Below are 14,956 nucleotides of genomic sequence, written 5' to 3'. Positions count from 1 at the left end.
GAGAGAAAGGGGCTTGGCCAGGCGGAGGGGAGGTGGGCGGAGGGTCCTTTTCTCTCTCTGTTTCTCTCCCTCTGCCTTTTTTTTTTTTTTTTTTTCTCCGTTCTTTTTTTTTTTTTTTCCCCCTTTGCTTTTTTTTTTTTTTTTTACTCTCTCTCTCTCTCTCTCTTTTTTTTTTTCCCTTCTCCCTCCCGAGCTCTTTGTGTCCCCCCCCACCCCCCTCTTCTTTCCCCAACTCCCCTCCTCTCTCGCTCTCACACCCCCCCCACCCCACCCCCCCCCCTGCTTTTACTCCTAACCCCCCCACCCCCCTCCCCAACCAACCACCACCACCCAACCCCCTCTCAAGTCTTTGTTAGCCATGCCTAGCCTGGTAGTACCAGGGATAATGGAAAGGAACGGGGGTTTCGGCGATTTAGGCTGTTTCGGTGGGAGCGGCAAAGACAGAGCGCTGCTGGAGGATGACCGGGCGCTGCAGCTCGCCCTGGACCAGCTCTGCCTGCTGGGGCTAGGCGAGCCTTCCTCCTCCTCCTCCTCCTCCGCCGTGGTGCTGGTGGAGGACAGCAACAACAACAACAATAACCCGCCGCCGCCGCCGCCGCAGCAGCCCCCGCCGCCGCCGCCGCCACCGCCGCCGCCGCCGCAGCAGCAGCAGCAGCAGCAGCAACAGCAACAGCAGCAGCAGCAACAGCAGCAGCAGCAGCAGCAGCAGCAGCAGCAGCAGCAACCGCCGCCGCCTCCACCACCTCCACCGGCCCCGAAAGGTTCGGCGGTCCCCGGCGGCGGAGCGGCGGAACCGAAGTTGTGCGCTCTGTACAAAGAGGCCGAGCTGAGGCTGAAGAGCAGCTCCAACACCACCGAGTGCGTCCCGGTGCCCAGCTCCGAGCACGTGGCCGAGATCGTGGGACGGCAAGGTGAGCACCGGGAGGGGGGGGGCCGCCCCCCGCCCCGGCCCCCGGTCCCCCCCCCCCCCCCCTATCCGCCGTCCCCCACCGGGGCGCCGGTCCCCGCTCAGCCACCGCTCCCCTACCCCACCCCTCCATCCCCCCCCTTTCCCTCCCCCCCTCAATCCGACCCGCCGCTTTTCGGTCCTCGTTTCCTTCCTCCCGCCGTCCGTCCGGGTCCCTTCCTGGGGAAACTTGCACCCCCTCCTCCCCCCCACGCTCCACCATCGCCTCCGCCGGCTCCCGCCGCATCCCCGGGGCCAGGAGGGCTGGGACCGCCCCAACAACTTCCCCCCGCGGCTCGCCCCTCGCCGCTCCCTCCCCTCCTGCCATTGTTCGGGGCACCGGCCGGCTCAGCCCTACCGGGGACAAAGCGGAGGGGACAGCCCCGCTCCCTCTCCGGGACTCCCGGAGCAAGGGGGAAAGAGGAGGAATCGGTCGGGATTTTTTATGGGGGGGGGGTGACGGTGGAGGGGGTTTTTTTGTTGTTGTTGTTGTTGTTCGGTGCGTGCGGGAAATCTATCGGAATGCCTGCGTGGGTTCGTCCGGTTTGTCCGCACCGGAGCCGCCGAGCCCGTGTGCTTCCCTCCGGTTGTGCCCGCGAACGGCGCCGGTCCCTTAAACGAACCGAAAAATCAAAAGGGCAAATGAAGCTGAGGGGGCAAGAAGGGAGGGAGCGGAGCTGGCCGAGGGCTCAGCCCGGCCCCGGTTCCCCGAGCCCCGGCCGGTAGGGGAAAAAAAAATCCTCTTTGTTGGGTTCGGCGGAGCCGAGGGGGTGTGGTTGGAGCGGGGCCGGGCATGCTGCCGGGCACAGCCCCGCTGCCAGCTCCCGCTGAATGCAACTTCAACTCCTTCTGCAAGCGTGTGACTGGCGAGCGGGCACCCCCCGCCCCGGGGTGGGCACCCCCCACGCCCCCCCCCCCCCGGAGCGGGCACCCCCTCGAGCTGGCACCCCCTCGAGCAGACATCCCCCTCAATAGGCACCCCTCGAGCGGGTACCCCGGAGCAGGCACACCACCCCCCTCCCCCCAGAGTGGTCACGCCTGGAGCGGGCACCCCTGGCATAGGCACCTCGGAGAAGTGACCCGCAGAGTGGGCACCCCAGAGAGGGTACCCCTAGGGTGATCATCTCTGGAGCAGGCACTTAGGAGCAGTCACCCCCAGGACACACACAACCCCCAGAGTGGTCACCCCCTGCTGGAGTGGGCACCCTTGGAGTGGTCGCTCTGGACCGGGCACCTCAGAGCAGGTACCCTTGGGATGTGCACCCCTGGAGCAGGCACCTCGGAGCGGTCATCCTCAGGGTGGGCAGCCTGGGAGGGAGGGCGGGGGGGGGGGAGGGGTAGTGAGCATCCCTGGAACGAATGCCTCCGAGCAGCCACCCCTAGAGTGGGCACCCAAGGGTGGGCACCCAACTGTCCCACATGTCCCCAGCCGCCAGCCACGCTGCCACCACAGGGATGCTTTTGTTCTCCTTATGGCTCTGTTGGGAGCGAGGTGGGATGGAGGGAGGGCTTAAAAAGAAATTATATATATATATACACACACACACACACACCACACCCACTCTTAAGTCACCCCTTGCCCACCCCCACGCTCGTGGGTGTGGGGGTGAGGTGCTTGGGGGGGAGGAAGGAGGGTGGGAAGCTCCACCAAGCTCTTCTCTGGCATCGCCAGGAAGTTTTGTGTTGCTTAAAGAGAGGCGGGGGGGGAGAGGGGAGGGGAAAAAAATCATCCTAATGGTGGTGAGGCTGAGGGGGGGTCCTGGGGGTGGTTTCTTTTCCCGCCCCCCCCCTCTTTCTCCGAGCAAGTAACTTGATGCTCTGCAAGTGCGAGGGGCAGAGACTGCGGCTCCACGCATCCAGATGCTTTCCTCTTGGATCGGGAATCGGGACGGCCCGAGCCGGAGGGGCTTGGGCCAGCTGGCACCTCGGTGCTGCCCGACAAGGGATGCGCCCGGAGGCTGTGGTGGGCACGGTGTGAGGAGGGGAGGGGGATGAGGGATTGGGGGCTGGCTAATGGCTGTGCCATCCCTCGGCTGGAGCCTGTTCTGGGAACAATGGGGCCTCTGGTGGCACAGCTCTGCTCCCACCAGTGAAGCCAGGAGCTGGTCATGCTGGCACGGCGAGCGGGCAGGGGCACGGTGGGCTGCTGTGTGTGTGTCCCCTACCCCCCCCCAAAAAAACCTCGGGGTGTCTGCGGCGGAGGGAACGCCTCCTGCTTGCCTTCCTCCCCCCCATCCCCTCCCCACGCTCTGGGATGGTGATTCCAGCGCTGGGGAGTTGGGGAAGGGCTGAGGGGGGGGGTGGGGAAGGTATGGCCGAGGAGATGCCAGCGGGCCTGATCCCCACCATACCCCCTTGATGCTTTTCTCCACCGCCATGAGCGGAGCGCGGCCCGGAACCGGCGGAGGCTTTGCAGCGGCAGCCCTGCGCCGGCGGGTGGGAGGCCGGGGGAGAATCAGGCCCCCTTTGTTCCGTAAAGTTGGAAAAGAGAAAGGATTCGGCAGGCAGAAGCGAGGGGAAACGCTGGTCGGTGCAGGAGGTGCTCGGCCTGGGGTCTCTTTTTTTTGCCGTCTCCCCTCTGCCCCAAACTCCCGGGGATGGGGGGCGGGGTGTGCCCCTGCCTTCCGCCCGCAGCGGCGTGGCCGGAGGGATGGAGAAGGGATGTGGGGACCTGGATTCTTTTGCCACCATTTTTACTGCGTGCCGTGGTGCTGGGAAAACCGGGAGGGTGGCAACGGGCTGGAGCCTGGCCAGGTGGCCCCGGTGGCAGCAGGGGTCCATCCGTGCTGGGGCAGCCGGTGGAGGGGCTGGGCCCCTTGCTCAGAGGCGGCTGGGCCAGATCCTGTGCGGCTGGGAAGCAAAATTGCTTCGGCAAGAGCCCCCCTCGCAGACCTCAGCGCGCTCTGCCTCCAGCAGGGATCGTGGCCCACGCTCCTTTATTCCTCGAGGAATATCTCCAGGGGGTTGTTTGTTTTTTTTGGGGGGGGGGGGAGGGGGAGTGGGGAAGGTGAGGGTTTGAGGGGCTGCTCTCAGGTGGAGCTGGGTGCAGGCTGCCCTGGGTTGAGGGTTTGAGGCGGAGGGGAGGGCAAATCCTGCGCTGCTCTGCAGGACTCCCCGAGGGAAGGCAGTAACTGCAGGCTGGCACCTCCCGGGTGACCCTGCTGCTGTCAGTCGCCCCCCCCCCCCGGGGTGATCCTGCCCGTGGGGCTGGTGGTTTTTCTGAGGGGTGCTGAAGATCTTGGAAGAGAGAAAGAAGAGAGAGAGAGAGAGAGAGAGAGAGAGAGAGAGGCAAAAGTGGCAGTGAATGAAAACCGATCCCAGGGCTCGAAGTGGCAGCAAGGGTTGAGCTCTTCCTTGAAGTTGGTGTCTGAGGGGGGCCAGAGGCTGTTCCTTCGTGTTATTTTAAGATGAAAACCTCACCGTTCCAAGTCAACCTTCCCTGACACCTCCCTGTGGGGAGGAGGCCTGGATCTGGCCACAGGGGTCCCCTTTTTGACCGTGTGCCTGCTTTTGCCCGGGGGGGTTGTGTGTGTGTTTCCACCTGCCACCGGAGGCCACCCCCCCGGGGGAGCATCCCTAAGGTTCCTGAGCTGCCCCTCTCCTCCTCCCCCTCCCCCCACCCCCGGGTCGGGATTTGAGCTGAGGCTTTTTTTAAACCGTGGTGGAGGAGAGGTGGCTCTGCTTGCAAGGAGGAGATGCTGCAGGAGCTCAAACCTGTGCCTGGCAGCTCCCTGTTTTCCCCGGGAGCTGGTAACGTGCCCCGGCGGAGCCAATCGCCTGCTGCAAGCGGCGCCGGAGTTGGCGCCGGTGCCGCTCTCTGCGCTGGCTTCCAGCGGTGCTCCTCCGGTGCCCGCTGGCCAGATGGGGCAGGGGGACTTGCTCAGGGGTGAGGCTGTGGGCTGCTGTAAACAGGAGACCTCCGTTGGGGATTGGTTGGAGAGGTGCTGGGAGCTGCTTCTCCAGCCTGATGCCCTCCCTCCCCACCCCTCCCGCCGAGGAGCCGTGGCAGAGAGTTGGGTAGCTGGAGGGGTGTGCCAAGGAGAGCTTTGGAAGCGCCAGGAGAGGGAAGGATGTGGGATGAAGATGCTTCTGACTGACGTTTATGACCTCTCCCACTCTGTCCCTGGCCATGCTTGGCAAGGACTTCCCTTCCCTGGCTAGAAGTGGAGCCATGACCTCCACAGGCGCCTCCTCTTGCTGCTGGGGCGAGGAGCAGCGGTGTCTCTGCCTGCATCTCGGCTCCTTCCTTGCTTCCCTTGGGGTGAACTCTGACCAGGCTGAGCTTGGGTGGCTGCACTTCGTGGCAGGTGCCCTGGCACGGTGCTCCCTGGTTCTGGGGCCTGCCTGGTGTGCTGGGGTGCTTGGTGGCTGCTCTCTTTCACCTGCCAGCTCTCGGTGCCAGCTCTCGGAGCTGCGCCGCTCCGCTTGCCAAGGGCGCAGGGACGAAAGCCCCGAAGTGGTTTGCAGGTGGTCTGTGGGCAGCTGGTGGGGCACCAGAGGAGGAAGTCCTTCCAACCCAAGGGTGTGGGGAAGAGTGGCTGGAGGTGTCCTGCTTTGGCTGTGGAGTTTAAGGCAGGAGCAGAAATCCTCAGTGCTGAGCTGTCCAGGATCTTCCCTAGAAGCAGCTGGAGATCAGCCTGATGGAGAGGTCACTTCTGTGCCAGCCTTCAGCGTGCTCCTGGTGCCCAGCTGTGGGGCTGCCGACAGTGGAGCCAGGGAGGAGGCTGCTGGGCTCCCCAAGCGGGGAACATTTCAGGCTGGAGCTGAGGGGGCCGTGCTCAGTGGTCCTTTGTGTGCTTGGTGTATTGGAGGTGTGAGGAGAAGGCTGTTAGGGGTCAGCTCAGCTTCCCCAGGGCTGTGCTGGCTGCCTGCTGCCAGCCAGGACCATCCCTGGGAGTGGTTTTGTTGCTCTGCTGGTCCCTGGGAGCCACCCATTGGCACCTGGACCCAGAGACACCCTTCGATGAAGCACCTCCCAGCCTCATAACGGCAGCAAGGAGGTGATGGCAGTGAGGAGCTTCACAGAAATTGCTCTTTCTTGGTCAAGGTGAAGTTAAATAACAAGAGTGTGCGTGTCCCCCCCCCCCGCCCCGTTCCCTCCCGGAGCCCCCAGGTGATTTGGGGCTCTTTGTGTAGCTCCAAACGTGCTCCAACGCTTCCAGCGTTTAAAAATAGTCCGAGGGAGCCTTTTTCATTGAGGAAGTCTGGAGATTGCAGCTCCCCCACCCACCATGTGGAGGTGGATGGATGCACAGCAGCCTGCGAGCGGCGAGGCTGCGGGGGGAGGAGGGGGGTCAGATCCTGGGGGTCTGCTCGCTTCGTCTAAACCATGGGGGAGCAGAAGCCTCCCGCCTCTGGTGGGGCCAGAAAACCCTAAACCCTCCTTCTGCTCGCTCCTGGCAGCGGGAGATGGGCCGGGAAAGGAGGAAAGGGAGGGAAGGAGGGAGGGAAGAAATGGCAGTTGGCGTCCGAATCGTTCGCGAATCCTCCTCCTGGAATTACAGCGAGGGGAAGACACAAAAAAAAGTGCGGCACGGGCTCGGACTTCGTGGGGTTTGGAGTGGAGGTGGTGGGAGGGGAGGGAAAAAATGGGTCTGGGAGAGAGGAGAAGGGAGAGGGGGAGAGAGAGAGAGAGAAGGAGAGGGAGAGAGGAGACAAAGGGAATTTTTCTAGGGAAGACACAGCGCAGGCTGCGCGCAGCGGCTCCGGCTCGCTGCTGGCCGCCGCCGCCGCCGCTCTGACCGAGTGAACCTCGCCGCAGCCGGCCGGAATCTAGGGCAGTGGGGAAGAGCCTCGGCGGTGGCCGTCGGGTGGGGGCCACCTTCCCCCCCACCCCGCCCCTGCTCCTTGCCTTTGTCTTCGCCAGCCCCAGCCTCCTGCCTCGCCTCTGCCCCGCTCCTTTCTCCCCGCTCCGCCCGCATCGGCCGGCTCCCGCTTGCGCGCCCGCCGCGCCGGATTGGTGCCGCACGCCGGGGCCGCGCTGCCATGCGGAGGGCCCCGCGGGCACCACCCACCCCGGGGCGGCCGGAGCCGCGGTGGCTGGGCCGGGGGCACGGCCGGGAGGGAGGGGTGGTGGGGGTGCTGACAGCTCCGGGTGCCAACTTTCTGCCAATGGATGATTGCTCGGGGGGCAGCTGAGGTTGCACTTTGGGGCGCGGGGCTTGGAATTTTGGGGATCTTTTTGGCCTTTTTGGTGTTTTGCCTTTTTTTTCCTCTTTTCCCCCGGTGTTCAGCCGAATTTTTGGTGCTTTGCCCTTTTTTTGTGGGTTTCTCTTTGGTCTTTTTTAGTGGCTTGCCCTTTTTTTTTAGTGTTTTTTGCCTCTTTTGGGGGCATTTTGCCCTTTCTTGTCGGTGTTTTGCCTTTTTGGGGCTACTTTGCTCCCCCCCCCTTTTTTTTTTGCTCCTTTTGCCCTTTTATTTGCTACTTTGCTCTCTCTTTTTGGTGTTTTGCTCTTTCTGGGGTGGTGTGTTTGCCTTTTTGGAGGGGTTATCTTTTGCCTTTTGGGTGCTTTTTGTTGCCTTTTGGGTCTTTGTGTTGCCTTCCAGGTGCTTTTTGTTGCCCTTTCTGCTGGTTTGTTGCCTTCCAGGTGCTTTTTGTTGCCCTTTCTGCTGGTTTGTTGCCTTCCAGGTGCTTTTTGTTGCCCTTTCTGCTGGTTTGTTGCCTTCCAGGTGCTTTTTGTTGCCCTTTCTGCTGGTTTGTTGCCTTTTAGGTGCTTTTTGTTGCCTTTTCTGCTGGTTTGTTGCCTTCCAGGTGCTTTTTGTTGCCTTTTCTGCTGGTTTGTTGCCCTTTCTGCTGGTTTGTTGCCTTCCAGGTGCTTTTTGTTGCCTTTTCTGCTGGTTTGTTGCCTTCCAGGTGCTTTTTGTTGCCCTTTCTGCTGGTTTGTTGCCTTCCAGGTGCTTTTTGTTGCCTTTTCTGCTGGTTTGTTGCCCTTTCTGCTGGTTTGTTGCCTTTCAGGTGCTTTTTGTTGCCTTTCCCGTCGGTTTGTTGCCTTTCAGGTGCTTGTTGCCCCTTTTGGGGGGCGGGGAGGGGAACATCTTTTCCAACCAACTTCCAGTGCCAGCTGCAAGAGCTCAGCGCTGCCGCACTTGGAGGGGGCGGCTGCAACCTTGCCTTGGCTCGGGGGTGTCTCGGTCGCGGCGGTGCCAACTTTTTGGTGTCCTCCCCCTTGCAAGCACAACTTGCATCACCGGGACAATAAAAACCTGAAGGCAAAGGGTTTTTAGCGGGCGGCTGGAGGCTCCTTTTTTGTCCGCGCTTGTGGGGGAGGTGTTTTGCCACGGCTTTCATCAGCTTTTGGGGTTGTTTGGGTTTTAATGCAGCAAAACCTTAACACCTTCCCCCCCGCCCCGGATATTCGGGAGGGTTTGTTTTGCGGTGTTCTTTGTGTGCTCCTCTCTTTTAAGCGTGGCTTTCATCTCCTAATGGGAGGAGAGTGCCCCACCTTAAGCAGAGAGAGGAGCCGAGGGTTGGTTTGGTTTATGGTCCCTCTTTAATTTGATGACTTGGAACAGAAAGACAAACAAACCCACCAACCAACCACACACAAAAAGGACCTAATTTACCCTTCAGGCTCTTTCCTACCACCCCAGCAAGGTGCAAACGGTCTAAGTGGGGTACTTCCAGGTGTCACTTCAACCAGCAGAGCATAAACGTGCCTCAGGAGGAATGAGAAGAGGCCTGAAAAATCTTTTGTCTCTGGAGATATAATTCGGTGGCTGATGCAAAGCAGGAGCAGAAGGAGCTGGAGTGGTTTCTGGGGTGGGTTTTTGGAAGGCACAAAATCAAATCCCCAACCCACCTCAGGGCTGGACCTGGGCCTCCAACAGCAACTGCTGGAGGTGTTTGCCAGTTGGTGCCAGTTCAGACCCCTCAGGCTGCAGCAGGCTGTGTGGGATCTGACCTTCTGGAGAAGGGTTTTGTGGGGCTTTAAGGCTGGGTTTACACCAGAATGGAACAGGCCATGGAGCTACTCCAGAGGCATTGCCCACAGTGCCATCCTCCTGCTGGCACTGCCACCATGCACGGTGCAGCTGGCACAGCCACCCTGTGCCCCTCCTCCAGCCTCTGCCAGAGCAGTGCAAGGGAGCCTGGGTGTGGACCAGGCTGAGGTCCCATGGAATCACCTTGCATTGAAGGCACTCTTCAGTGAGAGAAGATTTGGGCTGGGTTGGCTCAGATGCATCCTCCACCCCTGGCTGCCCTGTGAGGGTGGTGAGGCACTGGCACAGGCAGCTTAGAGAAGCTGTAGATGCCTCCTGCATGGAAGCCATCAAGACCAGGCTGGATGAGGCTTTGAACAGCCTTGGTCTGGTGGAAGATGACCCTGCCCACAGCAGAGGGGTTGGGACTGGATGGTCTTTAAGGTCTCTTCCAACCCCAAACCATTCTGTGATTGATTCCCCACCCCGTCCCTCCAGCCCTCCTCCATTAGCTGCGATGGATTGGTTGAACCCTTGGTGCAGGAGAATGTGGCTGTGGAGCCAAATCTCCCCCTCCCCACCTTGGCAATGTCTAGACTTGATTGATTTCTTCATTTGTAATCCCAGTTGGCAAACTGGTGCTGGGTGCTGGAGGCTCCACAGCCCCCCAGGATGTGAACCGGGGGCGAGTTGGACTCCCTTGGAGTCCATCGGCAGTGGGGAGGGAGGTGGGGAGGGAAGTATCCCACAGACCTTTGTGTGGAAGCTTTGGGATGGGTGTTAGGGGCCCAAAAGTGAGCTACTGGGAGGTAGGAGGTGGAAAGACAACAAGGAAGGGCTTAATTCTCCCTCTTAATAGAAAAAACATAATTCTCCCTCTAATAGAAACCCAGCAAGGAAGGGCTTAGTTCTCTGTCTGATAGAGAAACCTCAGTGGCAGGAGGGCTGCCAGGGATCAATTAGCTGCTGTCTGCAGGCTGCCTGCAAGAGTTAGAGCAGCACAGGACAAAGTTCTGTGTTCTGCTGGAGTTTCTGCAGGCCCTCAGTGCTAAGAAGTTCTCTCCTCATCACCCACCCAGGAAAAATGGAGCCTTGCCCAGCCCAGGTGCAGAGAAAACCTTTCAGGCCTCCTCCCCTGGAGGTGCTCCAAGGCCAGGGCTGGAGGAGACCTTGAGCAAACCTGGGCTGGGGGGGAAATTGTCCCTGCCCACGGTGGGGGGTTGGGACTGGTTGACCTTTGAGGTCCCTTCCAACCCAAACTCATTCTGTGAGGGGAAAAACATCCCAACCTCGAGGACAAAATCCCTTGGGGAGAAGCAAGTGGGACAAGGATGCTCCTCCTGGTGTGGCTGGGGGCCCTCAGTCAGCTGGTGGGAGCCCTCAGTGAGCTGCTAGGAGCAGCTCAGTCCCAGCTCAGGGCTGGGGTTGAGGTGGGCTTGGGAGCAGTGGTTGGGGAACTCAGCCTGGTTTGAGCTGCTTGGCAGTGGCTGTTGGAAGTTGGGTTGGGAGCTGTCTGGGATTTCCACTGCTGCTGTCTGGGCACCAGTTTAGAGCTGCTCAAAGAGATCAGCTGGGCCTCTGGACCCTCCTGCTGCTGCTGCTGCTGGGGCTTGGGCTTGCTCTCATTTCCTGTGGGGGTTATTTCTCTCCCAGTTTTTTAAGCACAGGATCCCCCATCTGTCCATCTCTGCAAAGCTGGCTTTCCTGTCTGCAGGCCTGCCAGGAGACCCTCCCTCCCTTCCCCCTCCTCCCCCTCCCCCTCCTTCTCACACCATGACTGCACCACGCGTCCTTTTGTCCGTTCCTGGATCCTCCCTCCCCCTCTCGCCATGCTCTCTCCTTGCCCATCTCCCTTTTTGCCATTTCAGTAGTGGGGGTGGGGGGGGTCTTTTCATCTCCTCCACACCCCTAATCCTTCCCCCTCCTCCTCCTCCTCCCTCGGAGGGATCCCAGCAGTCCCCTCCCCTCCCATTCCCATCCCCTCCCAGCCGGCAGCTGCTGTAACTGGCTCAGGTTTGCCCTCGTTCCTGTGGATTCCTTCCTTGCCCACCGTGTGCCTTCCATCTGGCCCCAGCGTGGAGCTCCCTGTCCTTTGTCACCACTCTGCTCCCCTGACCCTTCTGAGTCGCCTCCTTGATTGTCTCCTGGGCCTCAGATCCTTCTCCCCTCCCCCGCCCAGGGTCATTGTCCCATGGCTTAGAAGAAAGCAAGCCCGGCCCTGACTAACGCCCACCTGAGGTCTTTTCGAGGTCCTCCTGAGGGCCTTTAGCGAACGAGAGCAAAGTGTGCAGTCCTGGGAGGCAGGACACAGGGCCCTGAAGCTCCTCCAGGCTGGGAGGACTGCAGAGGAGTCCTTCCCAGGGTGGCTGCTTGCTGCTGGCAGCCCCTGGTCGATGCCCTCAGGGCAAATGGTGGGTTCACCTTCCCGCGATGGAATCTCCATCCCTGGGGTGAGTGGGGCAGGGAAATATCTGCCCAGGGACGGGGGCAGGAAGAGGCAGATCCTGCCCTGGGGCAGGAGGAGGGCTAGAAGTGGTTCCCTTGTCCCCACCCTGCTTGGGCTCAGCCTTCACTTGGTGCAGCTCTGCTCCGCAGCTGCTTTGTGCCTCGCACCGGGAAGTCTCCTTCGTGGAGTTTCCAAAGCAATTCCTGATGATCCCAAAGTGTCCTTAGCAGCACAGCACTGCAGCTGGGCTCCCGACCCCGGGAAGGACCTTGAGAGGCTGGGGAGGGGACAGAGAAGGGCAGCGAGGCTGAGGAAGGGTCTGGAGGAAGAGGGCAGGGGGAGGAGGAGCTGGGGGTGGTGAGGCTGGAGAAGAGGAGGCTGAGGGGAGACCTCCTGGGTCTCTGCAGCTCCCTGAGAGGAGGCTGCAGTGAGGTGGGGGTTGGGATCTTCTTCCTAGTCACAGGTGAGAGAAGGAGAGGAAATGGCCTCAGGTTGTCCCAGGGGGAGGTTCAGGTTGGCCATGAGGAACAATCTCAGCCCTGCAAGAGTGGTCAGGGACCGGTTCAGGCTGCCCAGGGAGGTGGTGGAGCTTCCATCCCTGGAGGGGTTTTCAGGCCCTGGTGCTGAGGGCCATGGTTTGGGGGTGCCCCTGGGCAGGGCTGGGTTAAGGCTTGGGCTCCACGACCCTAAAGCTCTCTACCAACTTGATCTGCTTGATGATTCCAGGGTCTCCAGAGGGCTCTTCTATCCCCTACCATTCTGGGGCTCTGTGAGCCCATGGTGAGGTCGGGGGGGGCCATGGTGAGGTTAGGGAGTCCATGGTGAGGTCGGGGGGTCCATGGTAAGGTCGAGGAGTCCACGGTGAGGTCGGGGGGTCCATGGTGGCCCCCACCTGAGGGGAGCTGCTGAGGGAGGACCTCTCTGGGCACACCGAGGGGCATACCCTCCCCTGGCATTTCTCCTGCCAGGGCTGACAGGATAGGGACCTTCCCCTCCTTTTAGGTGCCCAGGCCAGCGGCGCAAGGGCATCGGCCGCGCCTGGCACCCGCGGGGCAAGGGCAGGCATCAGGGTAGCCTCTAACCTCCCTGCCCTTTTTTTCCCCCCTCCTGTCATCCCCTCCCCCACCCCCCCCTTAAAGGCTGCAAGATCAAAGCCCTGCGCGCCAAGACCAACACCTACATCAAGACGCCGGTGCGGGGCGAGGAGCCGGTGTTCATGGTCACCGGGCGGCGGGAGGACGTGGCCATGGCTCGGCGGGAGATCATCTCCGCCGCCGAGCACTTCTCCATGATCAGAGCCTCCCGCAACAAGGCCGGCACCGCCTTCGGCAGCGCCCCCACCCTGCCCGGCCAAGTCACCATCCGGGTGCGGGTGCCCTACCGCGTGGTGGGCTTGGTGGTGGGACCCAAGGGGGCGACCATCAAGAGGATCCAGCAGCAGACCAACACTTACATCATCACCCCCAGCCGGGACCGGGACCCCGTCTTCGAGATCACCGGAGCGCCGGGCAACGTGGAGAGGGCCAGGGAGGAGATCGAGACCCACATCGCGGTCAGGACGGGGAAGATCCTGGAGTACAACAACGAAAATGACTTCCTGGCCAGCAGCCCCGACTCCGGCATGGAGAATCGCTACTCGGAGGCGTGGAGGGTCCACACGCCGGCGCCGGGCTGCAAGCCCCTCTCCACCTTCCGCCAGAACAGCCTGGGCTGCATCGGGGACTGCTCGGTGGATCCTGTCTACGAGACCCCGCGGCTGAACGACCAAAACGACTTCAATTACGGTTACCTCTTCCCCAACTACGGCGGCGGCGGCGGCGGCGGCGGCGGCGGCGGCGGCGTCAGCAAGCAGGATCTGTACTACGGCGTGCCGGAGTCTGGCGCCCCCATGTGGGCAGGGCAGGAAAACGCCAACCCGGTCTCGGTGCTCTTCTCCAAGCAGCAGCGGTCCGGCAGCGCCGGCGCCCTCCACCCCAACTCGCATCGTTCCCCTTCGTCCTCCATCCAAGAGCCCAACCTCGGCGGTCTTCCCAGGAGGTCCCAGGGGGACGCCCTCCAAGGTTTTAGCAAGCTGGGGAGCAGCGGAGCCGCCCGGACGTCCGTCTCCAGCGGCAGCAGCCGGGAGTGCATGGTGTGCTTCGAGAGCGAGGTGACGGCGGCGCTGGTGCCCTGCGGCCACAACCTCTTCTGCATGGAGTGCGCCGTCAGGATCTGCGAGAGGACTGATCCCGAGTGCCCTGTGTGCCACGCTGCAGCCACTCAGGCCATTAGAATATTTTCCTAAAGAGACCCAAGAGTAGGGATTTTTTTTGTTGGGGGAGGGGGGGGGGGTGGGGGAGGTGGAGGTGGTGGGAAGGGAAGGGAAGGAGGAGGGGGGAGAGGGGAGGGAGAGGGTTTGTGGGGGTCGGGGGTGGGGGAGGAAAAGAAGGGAAAGAGTTTTGGGGGCCGTGTGCTTGGGGGTGGTGGAGGTGGTATAGGGGGGTTTGGAGGAAGGAATAATGATGCTGATGATAATAATTAATTATAGTCATGGTTAATAGTAATAATAATGAGGAGGAGGAGGAGGAGAGCTGAAGGAAACAAAAGGAATGGGCAAGAGGATAAATTAATGGAAGGGAAAGGAAAAAGAAAGGAGGAAAGGTGGGGGGAGGGGAAGGGAGGGAGGGGGAGGGGAAAAGAACCAAACCACAAAGCAAACAAACAAACAAACAAACAAACCTGAAGAAATTATTTTAGGAGCAATCTTATTTTTGACAAAAACATTGGAAAAGGCAAAAAAAAATAAGAGGACACAGACACAAAAAAAAACTCCAACAAAAGGAGGGGAAGGGGAAAAAAAAAGTGAAATAATAAAAGGGGGGAAAGGAAAAAAACCAAAAAGAAGAACAAAAGCCAGAAATGGTGGAGGGCAACCTGTGCTCCAGCCTGGAAAAGGTCTTCTTCTGGTTACTTTTGGAGCCAAATCCTCTGAAGGTTTGCTTCAGGTCACTCCTTTTTGGGTTTGCTTTTTCTTTTCTCCCCATGTGGTGAACTTGGGACCTGCCCTGGAAGCCACCAAAGCCGAGCCAGAGGGGCAGGCAGCAGGGCTGTGGGGAGGACCCTGCTTGGCTTTGGGCTTCTCTGACTTATCTTCAAGCCTCACCTTGGTTTGAAGGCTCTGCTCAGCTCCTCTTTGTCCACCAGCCCAAGTATCACCAGCACCATCACCACCCCCCAGGGATGCCAGCCCAAGGGGGAGCTCCACCATGACTCCCCATGGATGTCAACCTGAGTAAGGGCTCCACCATCACCACCCCCCAGGGATACCAACCCAAGTAAGGACTTCACCCCCCCAGGGATGTCCACTCAAGTGGGAGCTCCAGCACCCTCCATGGATGTCCACCCAAGTGGGAGCTCCAGCACCCTCCATGGATGTCCACCCAAGTGGGAGCTCCAGCACCCTCCATGGATGTCCACTCAAGTGGGAGCTCCAGCACCCTCCATGGATGTCCACCCAAGTGGGAGCTCCAGCACCACCCAGGGATGCCAACCCAAATAAGGGCTCCACCACCACCACCACCCAGGGATACCAACCAAGTAAGGGCTCCACAACCACCCCCCATGGAGCTCCACCCAAGTGGGGGCTCCACCACCCAGGATGTTCA

The 14,956-nt window shown here is 60.8% G+C and overlaps 1 protein-coding gene across 1 annotated transcript; it reads left to right on the top strand.

Annotated features, from left to right (window-relative positions):
* Positions 1–351: 351 nt before the first annotated feature.
* Positions 352–13,607, top strand: MEX3A (mex-3 RNA binding family member A). Its single transcript, XM_054179489.1, has 3 exons — positions 352–627; positions 715–911; positions 12,452–13,607. The coding sequence occupies exons 1-3, from the start codon at positions 359–361 to the stop codon at positions 13,594–13,596; spliced, it is 1,611 nt and encodes a 536-aa protein (XP_054035464.1). The 5' UTR covers positions 352–358; the 3' UTR covers positions 13,597–13,607.
* The last annotated feature ends 1,349 nt before the right edge of the window (positions 13,608–14,956 follow it).

Source organism: Dryobates pubescens, unplaced genomic scaffold (genome assembly GCF_014839835.1).
Source record: "Dryobates pubescens isolate bDryPub1 unplaced genomic scaffold, bDryPub1.pri scaffold_66_arrow_ctg1, whole genome shotgun sequence".
NCBI classification, from domain to species: Eukaryota; Metazoa; Chordata; class Aves; order Piciformes; family Picidae; genus Dryobates; species Dryobates pubescens.
Note: the sequence above shows the minus strand (reverse complement) of the source record. Positions and strands in the feature narration are given on the sequence as shown.